This window comes from Mercenaria mercenaria, chromosome 8 (genome assembly GCF_021730395.1).
Source record: "Mercenaria mercenaria strain notata chromosome 8, MADL_Memer_1, whole genome shotgun sequence".
Lineage (NCBI taxonomy): Eukaryota > Metazoa > Mollusca > Bivalvia > Venerida > Veneridae > Mercenaria > Mercenaria mercenaria.
In genome coordinates this window covers 39,591,616-39,612,068 of record NC_069368.1, presented here as the reverse complement: position 1 = coordinate 39,612,068, position 20,453 = coordinate 39,591,616, and the positions used below count along the sequence as shown (strand labels likewise).

Sequence of the window (20,453 nt, the reverse complement as noted above, 5' to 3'; positions counted from 1 at the left end):
GCAATAACTCTAAGGTAAATTGACCAATTAAAAAAAATGACAGGCATCGTCTAAGTATGTTGGTTCATATTTATTTCAAGTTTCATAAAATTCTACTGGCTTGTTACTGAGAAATGGCTGCAGACATGGATTTTTCATTAAATCAAGGGCAATAACTCTGAAGGGAAATTGACCAATCAAAAACAAAAACTCATGGTTCATGTTTATTTCAAGTTTCATGAAATTCTACCAGCTAGTTACTGAGAAATGGCTGTGGACAGACATTTTTGGGCATTTTTCATTAAATCAAGGGCAACTAGAGATGCTTTTGAGAAAAGCGCCTGTCTCCCACAACTGCCCCTATGACAAAAGTTAGTTTCTCTAGATGTTTTAGACGAGTGGATCCAATTAGATGGTCTGGATGAGTGGATCCAATCAGTAATTCAAGGGCCATAAATCAAAAGTGCCTGGGCAGATTTGGCTAGTTATCGAACCTGGGTAAGGTCTTATGGCCAAACACATTTTGTTCAAGTTTGGTGAAGATCGGATGAGAAATGTTCGACTTAGAGAGCGGACAAGAGTAAACAGACGGATTTTTTCGGTAATTCAAGGGCCATAACTCTAAAATGCCTGGACCGATTTGGCTAGTTATTGAACTTGGCCGAGGTCTCATGGTCAAACACATTTTGTTCAAGTTTGGTGAAGATCGGATGAGAAATGTTCGACTTAGAGTGCGGACAAGAGTAAAAAGGCCAATTTTTTCGATAATTCAAGGGCCGTAACTCCAAAATGCCTGGACCAATTTGGCTAGTTATCAAACTTGGCCGAGGTCTCATGGTCAAACACATTTTGTTCAAGTTTGGTGAAGATCGGATGAGAAATGTTTGACTAAGAGTGCTGACATGAGTAAAAAGGCCAATTTTTCGATAATTCAAGGGCCGTAACTCCAAAATGCCTGGACCGATTTGGCTAGTTATCGAACTTGGCCGAGGTCTTATGGTCAAACACATTTTGTTTAAGTTTGGTGAAAAATCGGATGAGAAATGTTCGACTTAGAGTGCAGACAAGCTTTGTGACAGACATACACACAGACACAGACTGGAGTAAATCAATGTCTCCCACACCAGTGTGTGGTGGGAGACATAATAACTCTAAGGGAAACTGACCAATCAAAAAAAGACTTGACGGGCATCATTGCAGTATGTTGGTTCATGTTTATTTCAAGTTTCATGAAATCTAGTCCAAATAACTAGAAAATGCTTTTGTAAAAAAGCGCATGTCTCCCCCAATGCAAAGTCCTATAGGCAAGAAGTTAATAGGGGTCAGGAGCGAAAGTCAAAGAGACACTGATGGTTGGCTGCAATAGGGATCATCTACTTGGCATGTCCAGTCATCCCGCTAAATTTCAACACTCTTGGCCTAGTGGTTCTCAAGTCACTGTTCAGGCTCCTGTGACCTTGACCTTCGATCAAGTGACCTCAAAATAAGTAGGGGTCATCTACTCTGCATGTCCAATCATCCTATTAAGTTTCAACATTGTAGGTCAAGTGGTTCTCAAGTTATTTCCAAAAAAATGATTTTACATGAACAGGCCACTGTGACCTTGACCTTTAATAGACTGACCCCAAAATCAATAGGGGTCATCTACTCTGCATGTTCAATCATCCTATGAAGTTTCAACATTCTGGGTCAAGTGGTTCTCAAGTTATTGATATGAACTGGTTATCAATGTTCAGACCTCTGTGACCTTGACCTTTAACGGAGTGACCCCAAAAACATTAGGGGTCATTTACTCTGCATGAACAATCATCCTATGAAGTTTCAACATTCTGGGTCAAGAGGTTCTCAAGTTATTGATTGGAAATGGTTTTCCATGTTCAGGCCCCTGTGGCCTTGACCTTTAACAGAGTCACCCTTAAATCGGTAGGGGTCATCTACTCTGCATGACCAATCATCCTATGAAGTTTCATCATTCTGGGTCAAGTGGTTCTCAAGTTACTGACCGGAAATGGTTTTCAATGTTCAGGCCCCTGTGACCTTGACCTTTCACAGAGTGACCCCAAAATTGTTAGGGGTCATCTACTCTGCATGAGCAATCATCCTATTAAGTTTCAACATTCTGGGTCAAGTGGTTCTCAAGTTACTGACCGGAAATGGTTTTCAATGTTCAGGCCCCTGTGACCTTGACCTTTAATGGAGTGCCCCCAAAATCAATAGGGGTCATCTACTTTGCATGTACAATCATCCTATGAAGTTTCAACATTCTGGGTTAAGTGGTTCTCTAGTTATTGATCGGAAATGATTTTCCATGTTCAGGCCCCTGTGACCTTGACCTTTGATGGAGTGACCCCAAAATCAATAAGGGTCATCTACTCTTCATTATCAAGCATCCTATGAAGTTTCAACATTCTGGGTCAAGTGGTTCTCTAGTAATTGATCGGAAATGGTTTTCAATGTTCAGGCCCCTGTGACCTTGACCTTTGACGGAGTGACCCCAAAATCAATAGGGGTCATCTACTCTTCATGATCAATCATCCTATGAAGTTTCAACATTCTGGGTCAAGTGGTTCTCTAGTTATTGATCGGAAATGGTTTTCAATGTTCAGGCCCCTGTGACCTTGACCTTTGACGGAGTGACCCCAAAATCAAAAGGGGTCATCTACTCTTCATGGCCAATCATCCTATGAAGTTTCAACATTCTGGGTCAAGTGGTTCTCTAGTAATTGATCGGAAATGGTTTTCAATGTTCAGGCCCCTGTGACCTTGACCTTTGACGGAGTGACCCCAAAATCAATAGGGGTCGTCTACTACAGCAGCCCTACAACCCTATGAAGTTTAAAGGTTCTAGGTCAAATGGTTCTCCAGTTATTGCTCGGAAATGAAGTGTGACGTACGGACGGACGGACAGGGCAAAAACAATATGTCTCCTGGGGGAGACATAATTAGACGTGAAAAAGTTGTCATTTGATGTTCAACAGTCAATATTCTGACATTTTACATTTTTACTATCAAAGCCTTTTTCGACGTCTAAACGCTAAGTATGAAAGAAGTGTAGCATAAAATCAATTTCTAAAACATTATAAAGTCGGTAAACTTTGTACCAAATAGGAACAAAAATACCTTTGCTTCAATTCTGCAAGGTTAAAATGATTTACAATCCATTATTATCCACGATACGACGCTTCATCTTTTTGACATTGAATGTTTATATTTGACATGCCAACATCTTGTTTCGAAATTATAAGTACCAATTAAATTTGATCGGCGGTAGACGAAAAAATATTTCCCGCCAAATACTTTCATTATAATTTTGATTTTTTTCATCATAAATGTATATTTTCTATTTTTATCCTTATAAATTTTAAATGTCTCTTCTGGAAATAGAAAGATTATTGACATTTATAGTTTCTCTGTATGAGAAAGAGAAAAGGTAACTTTCGTTCAAGAAATGATTCTAATATGCAAATCATGTTTACATTCGGAACACTCTCTTTTATTACAGTGCCACTATTTAAAACTTTCAACGGATTGGATACTGGATTAATTAGTCGGTTAATTAATAACAAATAAGGTAAAATATAACTTTTAATTGCTGCCATAAAGCACATTTATGATTATTCTTCATACTCAATGTGAAAGTTTCAGTCATTTTTGCCAGAAAGTCGTTTAAAAACCTTCAGATCAAAATTCAAATCTGAAGCGATTTTTATGCTGTACGTTATTTCAGTTCAACGTTAAGACCTGACATAACATGGAAAATAAAAAATGTAAAATATCAATTAAAATGAACTTATAAAGTGATATGAGTTATGTCAGGTCTTATATTTAGGACTACATGAAATCCTACAGGCTAGTTACTGAGAAATGGCTGCGGACAGACGCACAGACACACGCACAGACGTGACGGACGGACAACGCCATTTCAATACCCCATCCCGATTTCATCGGCGGGGGATAGTAAAATAACATTAAGCTTTAATGCCTTGTTTCCAAATGTGGCATTTCCTGTTTGATATTTATCCTTGTTTTTTTTCCATCATGATAATGATGAAGCTTAAGTATTACCTCGTAATTGTTCCACTTCTTGTTGAAGATTTTTCTTGTCTGTTTCACAACTTGGCTGAAACAGAGAAAAGACAACTCTATTTTATGTAGATGTTATATTACTTAACTGAAAACACAGTTTAAAATTGAAATATAATCCCAGACTTTTTCCAAAAGTGTCTGTAGGCTGTAATCACATATGAATTATTTTTCAATTTAGTAGGCCAATAACAGATGAAGAGCCCTGTACCAGTACTGGATTTATATTGAAATCTAACATACACAATGCCAATAATGGGTCAGTTTCACTTTGCGCAAACAAATTAGCCAATTAGGAAAAGTTTGCGCCAGTGGCTCTCAAGTTGGAGCCAATAGTCTGTGATTTGCGACATACCATTTTCTTTTTCAATCTCTTTTTCATTTGATTCTTTACAGTAACCATGCAATTTGCTCTTGAACCAGTCTATCCTAATATCACATTGAATCAAAAATAGTTTTTAATCTTCTCAACCATTTTCAACAACATTTTCTTAAACAAAAGTAATTGCTCAATCTATAAAATTATCCCTTTAATTTATTAGTTTGCCATTTTTAATTATCTCCCTTTAAAGGATATTTTCACTAAATAGATGTTTTTAAAACATGAATATTTATCCTAATATCACATTGAATCAAAAATAGTTTTTAATCTTCCCAACCATTTTCAAGAACATTTTCTAAACAAAAGTAATTGCTCAATCTATAAAATTATCTCTTTATATAGTTTGCTGTTTTCAATTATCTCCCTTTAATGGTCATTTTCACTAAATAGATGTTTTTAAAACATGAATATTTATCTCTTTATTCTTTTAACTTTTTATTTCAAAATTTATTTAGGTCATTTATCAAAAACAGTGTTGTTTTATATTATTTTATAACTTTTGAAAAGCTTTTTAAAATGCTTAAGTTTCATTATATATATTTAACTAAATTTCTATTTCCATTCATACCATATTCACTTGTGTTTTGTTCATTGAATAGGCAGGTTCTACCAAAATTTACGTGCTCTTAAGATTAATATTAAGATAAAGGAATTAATAGGAAATTTTAAATGCTAAATTCATATATCAAAGTGTTAAGAGTAAGGAGATAGGAATATTATTAATTAATTTAAAATCTAAGGAATCAAGGTGTTTTGGAAGTATCTAATTAATAATTTATCACAGTTAAGGACTTAAGATTACAAGGTTAAAAAGCAGTCAGTGCAAGAAAACAGGAAAAGGTCACAAGACAAGACAAGAAGTAAGAAAAGGTCAAGGTAAATTATAGGATTAGCTACTAACACAAGATCAGTCTATACATAGACAGACATTTATAGTCTACCTTTCAATACTTTTAGATTATAAAAACTGTTCGGAATTGTCGGCACGCGCACCTGCTTCACTGCTTCACTGTGATTGGCTGAAGGTTTTGTTTACAAAATAAGTAGGTCAATCCGATCTCGACTGAAAACAGGACCGATACAATTAATTATACACTTGACAGGTGCGCGACAATCAGTTCATGGGGAAATAGAGAAATAGACTGTTCTTATATTAATTTAACAAATACATTAGTAAAACATCATTGTTCATTAAATATTGGAATAGACTGATTAAATATCACTCTAACAGTAAAGTACTTTATATAAATCAATATTCTTAGGACTATAATACAAAATGAACCCTCCGATAACGAGCACGCCAATATCTCGCCCCAGTAGAAAACCAAAACATAAGGGCAACAAAAAAACAGGTAGTCCGCTAACGGAGCAGAGCCATTTCCTCTCAGAGGAAATATCTCTTGAACAGAGTCAAGAAATATCAATAATAGCTTTAGACAAGACCCCCTTAGACAAAAACCCCACAACTCTGGTTAATGTATCTAGTAGTGAGGATGAAATTACCGAGACTCAGCACACCGGCACGGTGAACGAGTCTGTCTTGCTAGACGGGAGTCTACCGGAAGTATGGAAAAGATCGGAAATGAGGCCCAAGGACCGGAAAGTAGAGGGAGAAAAGGGACCAGCGGTACCGGAAGAGCCGGGAAACTGGAAAATAGCGGGGGGTAATAGGAAAAGTAAACAACAGGAAGTACCGGTCAGCCCGGGAAACCGAACCAATAAACCAGATGTAATGGGGGTAGTATGGATTACCATGATAATAAGCGCCATGGGTGGGGGCATTGCCAAAACAAAAATGAAAGAAATAGGGAAGGCTTTTGTAAAACATCTAGGACAATCTTTTTGCAAGGACATTAGAGAAGAAAAGGGGAATATTTATGTAACCATCCCAGATAATAGAAAACTTATGGCCATGAATTTTGACTCAGGAAAATACGCAATAAGAATCACTGAAAGGCAACAAGCAAAATCTAAACTTAACAATAATGCCCGAGGCCGAGCCGAAATACCAGAAAATATGTCATATCTCGACTTCAAAACCCTACTTTTATCTAGTTCGGAGGTCAAGGAAGTTCTACCTGTGATTAACAATAAAAACAATAAACAAGTCACAATAGTTTTCCATAAGGCCCAAACTCCAATCAGAATTAACATCAGTGGGGCATCGATTCAGATATCGCCATCATTCTTATTTCCGGTAAGGTGCACAAACTGCCAAATGCACGGGCACATAAAAAGTAAATGTAAAAACCAAACAAAATGTGTTAAATGTTCAGGACCGCATGATCTCACAAAATGTAATAAGGATATGCAACAGTGTGTTAACTGTACAGAAATGCATTGGGCAAACAGCAAAAACTGTCCAGTATACAGAAATTATACGTTCAAAATTAATAAGACCAATTCACAAATAAATGATCAGTACCAGTCCAAGATTAAGCAGGACAAGCCAACACCTAGGATGATCAATACCAATAGCAACATAGAGGACTTCATATCCAAAATAGCGCCTAAATTAGTAAACAAATCTGAAAATGAAATCAAAGACATCTTAAGAAAAAACTTGAGCATAACAAAAACGACCGATTCGGCCAATCAGCAACAGGTGACTGCTGATGAACCATCTTTGGAACTTCAAGTCGATGAATCTGATAATCAGCCTGAAATAAGTGCGCAACCAACCAATAAGGCACAACAAACCAAACTTGAACCAAAGATAGTTAGGCACAATACGCGTAAGAATAAGCAATTTCCACCTATACCACCGCCATACGGATTTAAACCTGTCTATCAGTCAGACAGGGTGATTCTACTTCCTGACCCCTTCATGGTAAATGAAAAACGCAAGTGGGCAAGACAAATCTACAATAATAATTAGAATATTGTTATAGTAAATTCATATCAATAAACTGCACACTATAACTAAGTATTAATAATGGCGGTAAATGATGTTGAGGCAAATAGACAAATAAACTTAAGCAACAAATCCCGCCTCAGCATCATGTCTTGGAATATTAGGGGTATGAAAACTGACCACTCTGTGAAATGCAATCAATTACAAAATTATTTAGACTCTTTAGAAACGCCGATAGATGTGATATGTATCCAGGAAACAAAATTAAAAACAAAAAGCAAGCCTTTCAACTTTAAGGGGTACCAGAAACCAATTAGTAAATTACGTCCGGGCGCAGAAGACTCAGCAGCAGGAGGTCTGTGCATTTACGTGAAAAATGGTATCTCATTTAAAGAAAAATCTATTAGATATAGAGCATCAGCAGAAACGCTAGCAATCACTATTATCGGCAAAAATGAAAAATATCATATTTACAATTATTACGCTAAAAACAGTGAAAGTAACAATTATACCGATATGTCAAATCTATTTACTAATCTAGATGAAAACACGATAATAACGGGAGATTTTAACTTAAAACACACTTGCTGGAATCCAGAAGGTGATTACAGAAGTGATGCTGAGGCGGATGATCTATTAGATTTCATAAATGATAATGATCTAAACTTCCTAAATGATGGACAAATAACAAGAATAACAGACAGTGCAAATCAACTAGATTCAGCATTAGATTTATCAATAATTTCAGCGCATTTGCACCATAAATCTGAATTTCTAGTGGTAGATAATACTTTGGGCAGTGACCATCTACCAATAATTACTGAAATAAAAGCTAAAGTACAACCGGAAAATATAATAATACTTGAAAAATGGCTAGTAGATAAGGCGAAGGACAACCAATGGTCGGAATTCAGGCATCTCTGCTTATCAGACTTAAGCTATAACATTCTAGACATTCCCATAGATGATAATTTTAATGAATTTTTAACTAAACTACAACAGATCTTAGGCAAAACTATCCCCAAATCTAAAACTAAAACGCTCAAGACCAAAATACCGAAAACTTGGTGGAACCCCGACTGCACGCAGGCAATTAAACATAGGGAAAAATGCAGGCGGAACTATAAATCAGACAAAACCCCCCTTAAATATGAATTATGGAGGACAGCCCGACGTGAAGCCAAGAATACTATTAAAATAGCCAAACGAGAGTCTTGGGAAGAATTCTGTAGTAAAATTACCCACAGAACTAATTCAAAAGAACTATGGGATTTTATTAGAAAAGTCAAAGGTAGCGAACCAAAATCATGCCCTGCTTTCATGATCAATAACACGGTTATAACTGACCCAAAAGAAAAAGCAGAAGCCCTAGTCAAGCAATATGCTAAGGCCAGTAGTAACGAAGGATATAGTCAAACCTTCATTAATAGAAAACAAGCTGAAGATAAGGTCATCTATAAACTTATAGAGAAAGAACCACAATTTACAAAGATACACTATAATGCTGATTTTACGTTATTTGAACTAGAAAAAGCACTAGCTAACTGTAAATCCGGGGCCCCGGGGGAAGACCTTATTCACTATAAAATACTTAAAAATCTCCCAACGGAATCAAAGGTGACACTGCTACAACTATTTAACCAATCGTGGAAAGAGGGTAAAACACCCAGTAGTTGGAGCGAAGCAATCATTATACCTCTTCTTAAGCCTAACAAGGATAAAAATGACCCGGCTTCGTACAGACCCATATCACTTACATCAACTTTTACCAAATTAATGCAAAAAATGATAAAACCACGTCTGTGTTCCTACCTAGAAAAAGAAAACATTCTTTCCCCCTACCAATCTGGTTGCAGGGCCAATCACTCATGTGAAGATAACTTGACCAGATTAGAAGCAGACTGCAAGCGGGCCCAAATTCAAGGCAAATATTTATTAGCAGTGTTCCTCGATCTAAGTAACGCATTCGATAAATTATGGAATGGAGGGGCCCTCTCATATCTCAAATCAATTAACATAAGGGGTAGAATGCTTAGATGGATTAAGGACTTCCTACAAAACAGACTAATAAAAGTCAAATTTAATGGTACATTTTCAGAAATAGTAGAAACGATTAACGGCTGTCCTCAGGGTAGCGTATTAAGTCCCATAATTTTCAGTCTATTGATGAACACATTTGATGATTGCATTAAGAAACTCAATTCCACACATAGCACTAATCATGCTAATATCTCTCAGTTCGTAGATGATTCCGCCACTTGGGTAATCTCGGGAACAGCTAAAGAAGCAGTTAATAAAACACAATTGGTTCTTGATGCAATCAGTGAATGGAGCAAAGAGTGGGGATTTATAGTCAATCCGCAAAAAACGCAGGTTCTATTAGTACACAAACAAAGATCTAGAGTAATACCTGAAAACAATGCAGATTTTCCAAAACTTACGTTTAACAACCATCAGCTTCAGTATAAACCAACAGCCAAGTTTCTGGGCATGATTTTTGATAAATTTTTGACATGGGAGGTTCATATTTCAGATTTAATTGCACGCTGTCAAAGGGATCTAAATGTAATGAGAGCTATAAGAGGTAAAAATTGGGGCACAGACAAATCTTGTTTAAAAAAAATCTACCAAGCCCTTATCCTTAGTAAAATCAACTATGGCAGTATCATATACAATTCAGCATCTGACACCAGGTTAAAAAAATTACAGACCATACAAAACACAGCCCTAAGGCTTATCACAGGATGCTATAAAGGCACACCATCATTACCACTACATGTAGAAACAGCGGTGTTACCACTAAATCTACAACGGGAAAAAAGCATGTTAAAGTATTGGGTCCGGTCATCAAGACAAAAAACCAGGTTACCAATCAATAATGATACGGTTGAAGACCCAGCCTATGAACACCGAACACATAAAATACCCAAGTTCAAATTACCATACGCACAACTAATATTAAGGTTAAAAAACGAATACAATTTGAACAATATTCAAATTGAACAACCCTACTACGACACACTACAAAAGGTCACACCCATCCCAATAGATATCAGTCTTACAAAGAAAATTAGTAAAACTGATGACAGGCAAGACAGTCTTATAACAGCGAACTTGCACATTTTACAGCATTACTATGATTGCACGCAGTTCTATACTGATGGCAGTAAAGATCCGCAAAAAAAGATCACTGGTCTGGGTATGGTCGCATATCAGAGCAGAGGTCAAAATGCAATACTTCATGAGTATAAACTCAAAACAGATGGTCACCTGTCCATATATACTTGTGAATTAACGGCCATTAGAATCTCCCTCGAAATCATATTACGGCACAAATTGTCTAAAGCTGCAATATTAACAGATAGTCTTAGCTCAATACAATCAATACAATCAGGTCACTCAAAATCGAGACCGGAACTCTTGGATAAAATTCTTAAAGCCGGTACGAAAATTCAGGAAATGGGAGCTAACATAACAATAGTCTGGGTCCCCAGTCACATAGGAATCCCTGGAAATGAAGCAGCCGATCAGTGCGCCAAGGAAGCTAGCCTCAGGGGTATGCCCTATCCAATCAAACTAAGTGTACAGGAAACTAACAGCTTAATAGCTGAAAGGGTCAAAACGAAATTTCATAATCAATGGCAGGAATATTGTAGGGAAAATAATATATACATCAATAGGAAACCTCCATCTAAACTTCCTATTTACAGTCACATTAGGCAATATGATGAAATGTACACCAGACTCAAGCTTAGCTCATCACGACTAAAAGGCGAGCTATGGTGGAACATAGACAAAAACTGTGATCAGTGCCTAACACCGGAGACATTCGAACATGTAATATTTCGATGTCCCAGATTCAATACCCAGCGGTCCGATCTCGAAAGTGAACTATTAAGGCTAGGTCAAACCAATATTACCTCAAGCACTCTATTAGAGCCACCCACTGATAAAGCAAGTCAGATTAGGACAGCTCTATTTGATTATATTAAAAGAATTGGGTACTTAAGTAAAATGTAAACTGAAAATTAAATGTTAGGTTAAAAATGTACCAGCTGATGGGTAGCGGGGCATATGGGTAGTACTGGGTCGATATCAGATGGAGGAAAAGCTAATCTTGGCTATCCCGGACCCTTAAGGACCGGGGTGAATCCTACCGGATGTACCGACTGCAGCGCTGCGCACGGGGGGGGGGGCGGTTGGGTGGTGTAGTCGGGCGGAGGAAAAGCTAATCATGGCTATCCCGAACCCTTAAGGACGGGGTGAATCCTTTTGCCAGGCTGTGCTGTCCGGCTGCCTCTCAGCCTTGATCGCCTGTTAGCTGGTATTGACAAATACGTAATAACATGCGAATAACTACTGGCACTGGTCGGAGATGCCTGGGTTTCGGATCTTGACTTAATCCTGTTCTTTAAAAACACATATAATGAGTTAGGAGGGGAGAGATAGCAGACAGAGAAGACAATTGGTGGGGACCTTCATATAAATGGGAGCAAAGTACACCAAATAGCTTTAAAAAAGGAGTCCCGCACCAAGAAAGTCTCCCAAATACGTTGTAAATAGTATCTATTATTGTTATCATTGTTTTGTTATATAATGTTGTTGTATATAAAAAAATCATATATAAATAACTCATATGTTACATATAAATACCGTATATACGACCTAACAAAGGGAGGTAATTCTCATAGGGACATACCAATAAGGAAATGCGGCAAACAAAATAAACAAACTCAACACTGAAGGAAAAAAACTGCCCTGACCAAAACCAGAAGTAGAAGGAAAGAGATTAAGTAAACATTCCACAAGGTTGAACCATAGAGCAGAATGACAAAAAGAAATACAAAGCTCTAGATCTCGCATTTACTTGTAACAACAAAAAAACACGCTAGAGAACACTTTATTTTGATCAATTTGTCCAAAAAAAACAGCCCTCGCATAAAAACAAATTACTATGATGTCCCTTTACTTTTGGCAAACTTTGATATCTCAATACAACCATATTGGTCCAAAGAAAACATTGTTGAAAATTTCACTTGAAAATATTCAATAATGAACTCAGGGCAGTAATTTCAAATTTTCGAAACTCTTAAATAAAACGATATATCTGATCATAGCTGTAAAGAGCACCTGACTTGTTTCCATCCGGTCCGCGCCCAAAAATTGCAACTTTTCGGATTGACCTACTTCGGTGGTATATAAAGGAGCTTCAGCTCAAAATCGGATTGACCTACATGCAATAACAGCAAAAGCGCGGACTGGATGGAGATGATGCAGGTGCGTGCACAACTCACTCCCACCTAATATAACTTAACTTCTTATAAAAAGCTATCGATAAACGTCAAGAACCAGGAAGGATAAGTTCCTATCTGCACCTCCCAGTAGGAGGATACCATGTAAGGCAATCAGCACTGGTATATCACGCTATAGGAACAATATACCCTCAGGATAAAGGACGACAATAACTCATGATACAAAAATTAACTCTAATCTCAATGTGTAGGTCTTGTGAGAATGTCCTCCCAAATTACATATGGATATATAATAATCCAATATAGGAAATACTTAACTTAACATACAACTGCCAAGATGAACAAAACACAAGCAATCGAGTCTCTTGTAGATTGTAATTATAAACATACAATTTTTACTTCTCTTTTAAGCATACTTGTCAATCTGCACAAGTGTTTTATAAATTAGTCTGGAAAACCTTACATTTCGGAATGGGGGAGTGGCCAAAAACAAAGACCACGATAAATTTCACTTACTGACAATATGAACATTCAGGCGCAACTGAATGTAAATAAGAATTTTGGGTATAGGATCTATTCTTTCACAGGCGTTCTCAATATCATACGCCCATTCTTCCGAACCGAAATAACTACAGTATAGCGAATAATAAAGGTTGGGGTGCATTAAGAACACAAAAAAAGTATATAAGGGTTGAAAGTTAGGCTTTCATTTAGGACTTTACTTGAATTATTAGTTAACGCGCACTTGCGCGCACCTGCTTTCCCAGCGACCAATGAAAATCGAACGTCAATTAAAGTATTCAAAGTAGGTCATTCTGGTCTCCAAACATCTAATACCGTACAGAGAATAAATTGTTCCTGGAACTATATATATAAAACCATAGCAATAATAATATATAATTTAAGGAATGGTCAGTATGCATCAAACTGAAGGACAGGTCTAATACAAACTGCCAACAGTCTACTATCTAGCAACCACCTCAACCCCACAAGCAAGAAGATCCCTACCTATACCCCTTATGAGCCGGATGTTTGATGCATATCATGGATAATATGAGGTATGGACCCCGAAAGCCCGAACAGCTCACCTCTCAAATAATGGCAACACGACTCAGACCTAGCCGAATATTATCCGACCAAACCTTACTCTTTTATTAGAACTGTGCATCGAAACATGAACAAAAAGAAGGAAAAAGGGTATCAGTTTGGCTAAATTAGCCGTAAGAATCACTATTTAGTAAGTGATACTAGTAGAAAAGCCCACAAACACTAAATAATCGAAATATTGACGGAATCAATCTAATAACATAATCTAAATTGATCGATATAATGATACCCAGTTTTAGACAAAATTCTGAATTGGTGCTCCTATTAACGAACACAAGAAATTCGGATATCATATCTCTACTTTTCGAGGGATCTATCAATACAATATGGGATTATCTTCATAGCAAAAACTACAGTATTATAATGCGTAAATAAACTGAATGTACATAAGATAATGGAAACTATATTTAAGTTAAAAAATAGGCTTCTGATTAAGAAACAACGTAAGAATACGCTTACGCGCACCTGCGCGCACCTGCAATTTCATCATCCAATGAAATTCAGACGTCGAGTAAAAGGTTCAAAGTAGGTCAATCCAATTTATAAACAATTGCAACTGCTAGAAAATCAAAATAAAGACAATCACTGGAAATTCTTTCGAAGTTATATGGATGGCCCTTAAAAGGGCCTTTGTATCGGCGATCATATCCGCAAGGAACGCAATACGGCAAAATAGTATTGCCGCATCCCTTTAGCATTCAAATGCACTAAATCGCGCAAGTAATGCTGCGGATATCTAACTGACCGCAACAAAATGAAATCTGATTTCATTTCTTTCAACAATAGCTTAATCAAAACTTTACGACCCTGTGCATAGGTGGTAGTTGTGGTACCGCGTAGTGGAGGCTCAATGACTCGAACGTCTCTAACACCGGCTGACTTCAAAACACCAACAAGATGCATCAAGTCATCAAATACTCTTTCAGGGCTCTTCCCTCCAAGGTCCAAATCGTTACCACCTAAATGCACAACAACCATATCGGGAATGCCGTGCTGTAAAATCGCGTCGATCCAGAAGCTGTTAACTTGGGCTATCTGTAACCCGCCTTTGCAAACCCATAACGGTGTATGCTCAGCCAAATCAGACCGACCGGTCAGTGATAAGCGTGAATCGCGTAAGCGTCTAACAAACGAGTCCCCGAAAATAACAATACCAGGCATGATTAACTGTTATATCAGATATAAACAGAAAACCCCTATTACTTCTTATTTTATATTTTCCGATATATCTCGGGGCACTTGCACGCACCTGCTTTACAAACAACCAATGAAAATCGAATGACCAGAACAAAGTGATAAGTAGGTCAATCCGTTTATCAGCCAAACCTGATGCTTATTTTTATTTTTTCTTAACGAGTAATAACATGCGATCGACCAAAGTGGCCATTACCCCACAAAAATAAATACAACAATTATAACCAAGACAATATAAGGAAGATTTCCCTATTTCTGAACGATTTGGGTGGCCCTTAAAAGGGCCGTTTTATTTTGTTGTAGGCATTCCACTATACAACATGATGGCGACAACAGAATCTCTGTTCTTCGCCACTATACCTATCAACAGCCCTTAGGAAGAAACATGGACATATGAGTCCATGATCTCCCTGTGATAACAAAACACCATTAACTGACCTAACAATCCTCATGCCATAAGAAATCATGGCATGAGTATTTAGGTACACTAAAATGGTAGAGCTGGCCCGCAGACCTGCTCTGGCTGTTGGTGCAGAGGCAGCGTGCACATGCTGCCTCCCCATAAGGCGAAGTCCATCCCGTTGGATTATCGACCAAGCACGATTGTCGGTTCCATGAATCATGGTGGGGGGGTGAACAACTTCCATCGTGGGGCAAACCGGCATGGAATGCCCCTGAACCGCCCTTACTTGGAGAAACGGACGGGCCCGTAACTCCAATCGTCCTTTCTTATCGTCTCTAACAATCTTGTATAAATCAGATGGTTGGAGTCCTCTGAAGCGGGGTAAACGAGTGATGTGGTCGAAAGCCACGAAGCCCTCAGTATCAATAATCAACCCCTCGGCTTTTCCGGTATGGCGCAATAACTTCACTAGAGCCCGATCCATGGTTTATCAAAAAGATAATGAATACATGAACAAATATATCATTATATACCGTGCCGACAAATTGAGTAACTACTGCCAATTAGACCAGAACAATGAAGGTGCAAAAAATTTTTTCACACCTGATATATCACAAAAACGAATATAACGAAGAAAAAAGGGTATCAGTTTAGCTAAATTAGCTTTAAGAATCACTATTTCGTAAGTGATTCCAGTAGAAAAACATACAAACAACGAATATTTGAAATATTAGTGAAATCAACCAATTACTAAAAGCATTAATGACCGATAAAATGATACCCAGATTCATTTCCATTGTTTACATTTTCATACCGAACACGGCAGATGAAAGCAGTTCTCTGATTGGACGAGAGCTATTGTCTCCTCTGTCGTGATTGGTCAATTTACTATCCGTTTTTCAGCTTAAGCTAAAAGCACTAAACAGCAGGGTCATACGATACTATGCATTATTGAAATTCTCTTTTCTTTGCTTAATTATGTGTATATTAATAATTGGAAGTAAAAATAATATTGTAGGCATGATAAAATATGCATCCAAATACCTTTAATATAATTTTAAGGCTAAATTTTGCACTCATATGGCAACATGTATAGCAGAAACATAGTCTTTGTGTTTTCGGATTTCGACAAAGGCTAATTCTGATTATACCAATATAATGAACATAAGGAAGAAAAGGAGGTATCAGTTTGGCTAAATTAGCCGTAAGAATCACTATTTAGTAAGTGATCCTAGTGGAAAAACAAATAGACTATGATTATTTGAATTATCAGTAGAATAAGGCAAAACTAAAACCAATAGTGACCGACAAAATGATACCCAATTTTAGACAATATCAATCTAGATTCATTGTTTACATTATCGAACCGAAAGCGGCATATGAACGGAGTATTCTCATTGGATGAGAGCTCTAGTGTCTTATGTCGTGATTGGTAAATTTACTATCCGAGTTTAGGCTTAAGCTCAACGCATAAGTGTACTGTACACAGTAGTATCATACTGTATAGATTTTAGATTCTCTTTTCTTAACTTTAATATTAATAATTAGAAGTAAAGATAGTACTGATGGAATGGTCAAGTATGCATCCAACTGAAGGACAGGTCCCACATAATAGCCAACAGCCTATCATACCCTTAGCCTATCATAATATATATATGAGCTGGATGTTGGATGCATACCAAGGATGATACAAAGCAAGGGCCCAAAGGACTAAAGGCTTCTACACCTTCAAATAATGGCAATAACACCCACCTAGCCTAGTATCATCCGACCAAATTCCTATTTTTTGATTGCCTAATCATCAAAACCATTCAATAATAAGAAAGCATGCATTTGTCTAGTAATATGAAGGGTGCAGAAAGTTTTTAAATACATGAAAATGGACCGTTATGATGCCATACAACAAATATTCACTTCTTACTGTAAGTCTACAAAAAAAAAAAAAAATGCACCTAACGAAATGAAGAAAATGGCATATCGGTCTGGCATAACCGAACACAGATAATAATACTTACAGGACCTATTCGATAAGAAAGTCCTATCACATTGTGGAAATAAAATATTGATGGAATTGATCAATATACTACAACAAAAAACGCGATCAAAGTAACAAGTATATTTTATCAGTTTGTTTACATTTTCAAGCCGAACACGGCAAATAAGAGAAGAGCGCTGATTGGCTTAGCGCTCTTGTCATCTCTGTCGCGATTTGTAGAATTACTAGCCGGTTTCTGGCCTTAGCTAAACTATTTTCAGAAATCCAAAAGAAAACTGAAAACAGAACAAAAAGATTAAATCAAATATTTATCATAATATAAGTAATACACCAAGTAAGGTCAAGTGTGCATCTGGCTGAAAGACAGGTCTGTTAATATGCCACAGAACCCCAAGCATATCGCCCAGACCAAAAATTCCTAACAAATAAAGAACCATGGTCGTCTCCTTATGAGCTGGAGGCCAGATGCATATGATGGGAGGTACAATACATGGTTTCCATATGTCTGCAGGGTAACCCAAATAAAGTAAAAATGGCAACAAAACCCAACCATGTGGCGTACCTCCCGACCAGAAAACTTGATATAATTTCTATTAACCTGTCTGACTGCACCGAGTAATTACTATATTTCTTACACTAAAAGAAAACAGGTAAAGCAGATGTTCAGTCAGTAGAAGGACAAATCCGAAAAGTGCCACAGTGATACCCTGGCCCATATCTTTAAAAAACCCCACTTATGAGCTGGATACTGACTGTACATTATAGATGATATGAAGCTGGGCTCCCACCGTGCACTGTTTGCTCCCTTTAAGATACAATGAAAGGCACTCATAACAAATACCCAGTGGAATATCATCTTGCCAAACCTATGTTGTATATAGCTTAATTTAATAACGATTTAATGCAAAGAAGACACACAGTACTGAAGCAATAGCAAGAACCAATCAAATTAAGGCAGTAATTTTTTCAGCCAATCAAAAGACAGTAGTAGAATATTACAGAAATTAGGTCAGGAAACGATGTTTCGACGATTTTTGTAACAAAAAGAAGAAAATGCATGTCTGTTACCAACAAACCAAACAATGTAGAACAATAGTAAGAGCAATTTAAGTAAGATGAACACTCTGGTATTACAAAAATCAAAAATGGAGCCTATATAACAGCATTTATGAAATATATAGCTTTCCAAACACAGCCTGTCGTTACAAATTTTTGGCCAAACTGCAACGCAAAGAAGAAAAATGACAGGCAATATAGAAAAAGTGCAGGTGCTACAATCGGTTTATACACTATAACTATTTGGGATAGCCCTGACACTACAAAACATATGACATAATGAAATAAAGGAAAATCTACCATCCAGTGCTAGTTTAGAAATAGGCTCTATTGACTCAGAACAAAAACAAACCCAATTAAATTTTTGTTTCAAGCTCAGCACTTGTGTTGTCTTCGATTTTTTCATATCTTGTAAATACATATTAGCATATTTTAAGTAATTATATACATATATATATTAAAAAAAAAAAAAAAAAAAAAAAAAAAAAAAAAAAAAAAAAAAATCTTTCTACTTTTGGCAACTTTTTTAGTAAAATCTTTTTCTCATTTGGCATACAATTTAGACCATTTTCCAAAATTCAAAAATGAGTGGCTCCGGAAGGGACGTTTTGTGTTTTCTACAAGTGACAAGAACAACCGCTCCAGACCGTGCCAGAGATGGAACCTCATCAATCAACGACCAAGCCTTAAAAGAGAAGGTACGCTCAACGTGCTTCTCTTAGAGGGGAGGGTGAAGACCGGTTAACACAGCACAGACCGAAGACAAGGGCTCCATCAACGTATACGCACGGAGTGGCTACAAGATGCGTTTGCTTTTCCATGGGTGGCATGGATTTGCGGGAGACTCCACTGGTCGAAAAACAGCTCGGCTCGCCTTCGCCTTCTCCTTCTACTATATTGTCTACGCTAGGAACGCGTGACCGGTCCGGTCCGAGAGCTGCATTCCCTAAACATACTGTAACATCCTGACTGGAGTACGATTAGGTCTCATTGGCCGCTGTACTTACAGTCTCAATTTGGCTACTAAATTCATACTTCCTGTCCGAAACTCTCTGGAAATTGCAGAGTGGTAATCTATACCCCTACATTAGAACCAAAACATACTTTAAGAACATGATAAGGGGCATGTTCGCGGTCTATACTCTACGTGGCATTTCTATGCTTCATTGTGTCTGAAAGGGCGGATGGACCGTAATTAAACGTAAATAACTGAACTGATTTCCATTCATACATACTATTGTATAGCGAAAATACCACCTACAGGTATTATTAGCACTTTGTTTTGAAGCTCTGGGGTTGAGCTTTTTAATAATCCCGTGTATCAATGCTTTATGTTGCGCAGTAAAAGAACCAAAAGAACTGCTTTAGTTCATTTGTATCTCAAAAATTCTTCGATTGAATTTATACGACCGCGACTGAAATTATCTATTTACGATCGGAGCATAAAATTATGTATCTTTTGATCGCGTTTTGACGTTTCGGCATTTTCTCGGTCTCAATTACTTCGGCGAATCGGATTGTCATTAAAAAATTGTAAATTTATCTCGCGTTTTTTGCATCATAAAAAAGGTGGTGCATTAGACGAAGCACGCAGCTAATATTTCGTTTCATTTGCTTTCGTGTAAGTAGGCGGGGCTAAATTTGGTGAATCAGATTGACTGATAATCGTTCTTGCGTGGAGGAACGCTCTAGTGACTCGGTGAAGTTTTAAATTATGCCCCGAGGTGTAAATCGATATTGACACGATGTGTATTGTCTTCGTGTAGTGTTAAATATCGGATAATCCGTTATTGCGTCATTGAGAAAGATTAGAAGATAAGATGGACGATTATCTTGTAGGCGCCAATGAAATTCGCCAATTGAAGATTTTTAGCGCCAGAATTTACATTTTGTCGCATTTGGCGCCATTGGCGACCGACAGCGGGAACCCTGCTGTCAGTTTACTATTGTTGGCATGTAATAACCAACGATTTTCTGTGTGAACAATGCAGATGACAAATGAATCAGACCAGTTATTATAAAGCTTCTTAATTGCCATGCTTTACGTCACTTTTGTGACTTTTTAGTTTCTACTCATAATTATAGATATCAACTAGAATGTGTCTGTAGGACACAGGGTGTGCCCCCACTGGTACATTTGTCACAAA

General features: G+C 37.3%; 1 protein-coding gene across 7 annotated transcripts in view; it reads right to left on the bottom strand.

Moving 5' to 3' along the window:
• LOC123566555 (putative uncharacterized protein DDB_G0271606) overlaps positions 1-20,453 on the bottom strand; it is a 148,016-nt gene that overhangs the window by 111,214 nt on the left and 16,349 nt on the right. For all 7 annotated transcript variants that reach the window (XM_045360769.2, XM_045360767.2, XM_045360771.2 and 4 more), the window contains exon 2: positions 4,045-4,099. In XM_045360769.2, the coding sequence (XP_045216704.2) occupies positions 4,045-4,099 (55 nt within the window). The remainder of the gene's footprint in view (positions 1-4,044; positions 4,100-20,453) is intronic.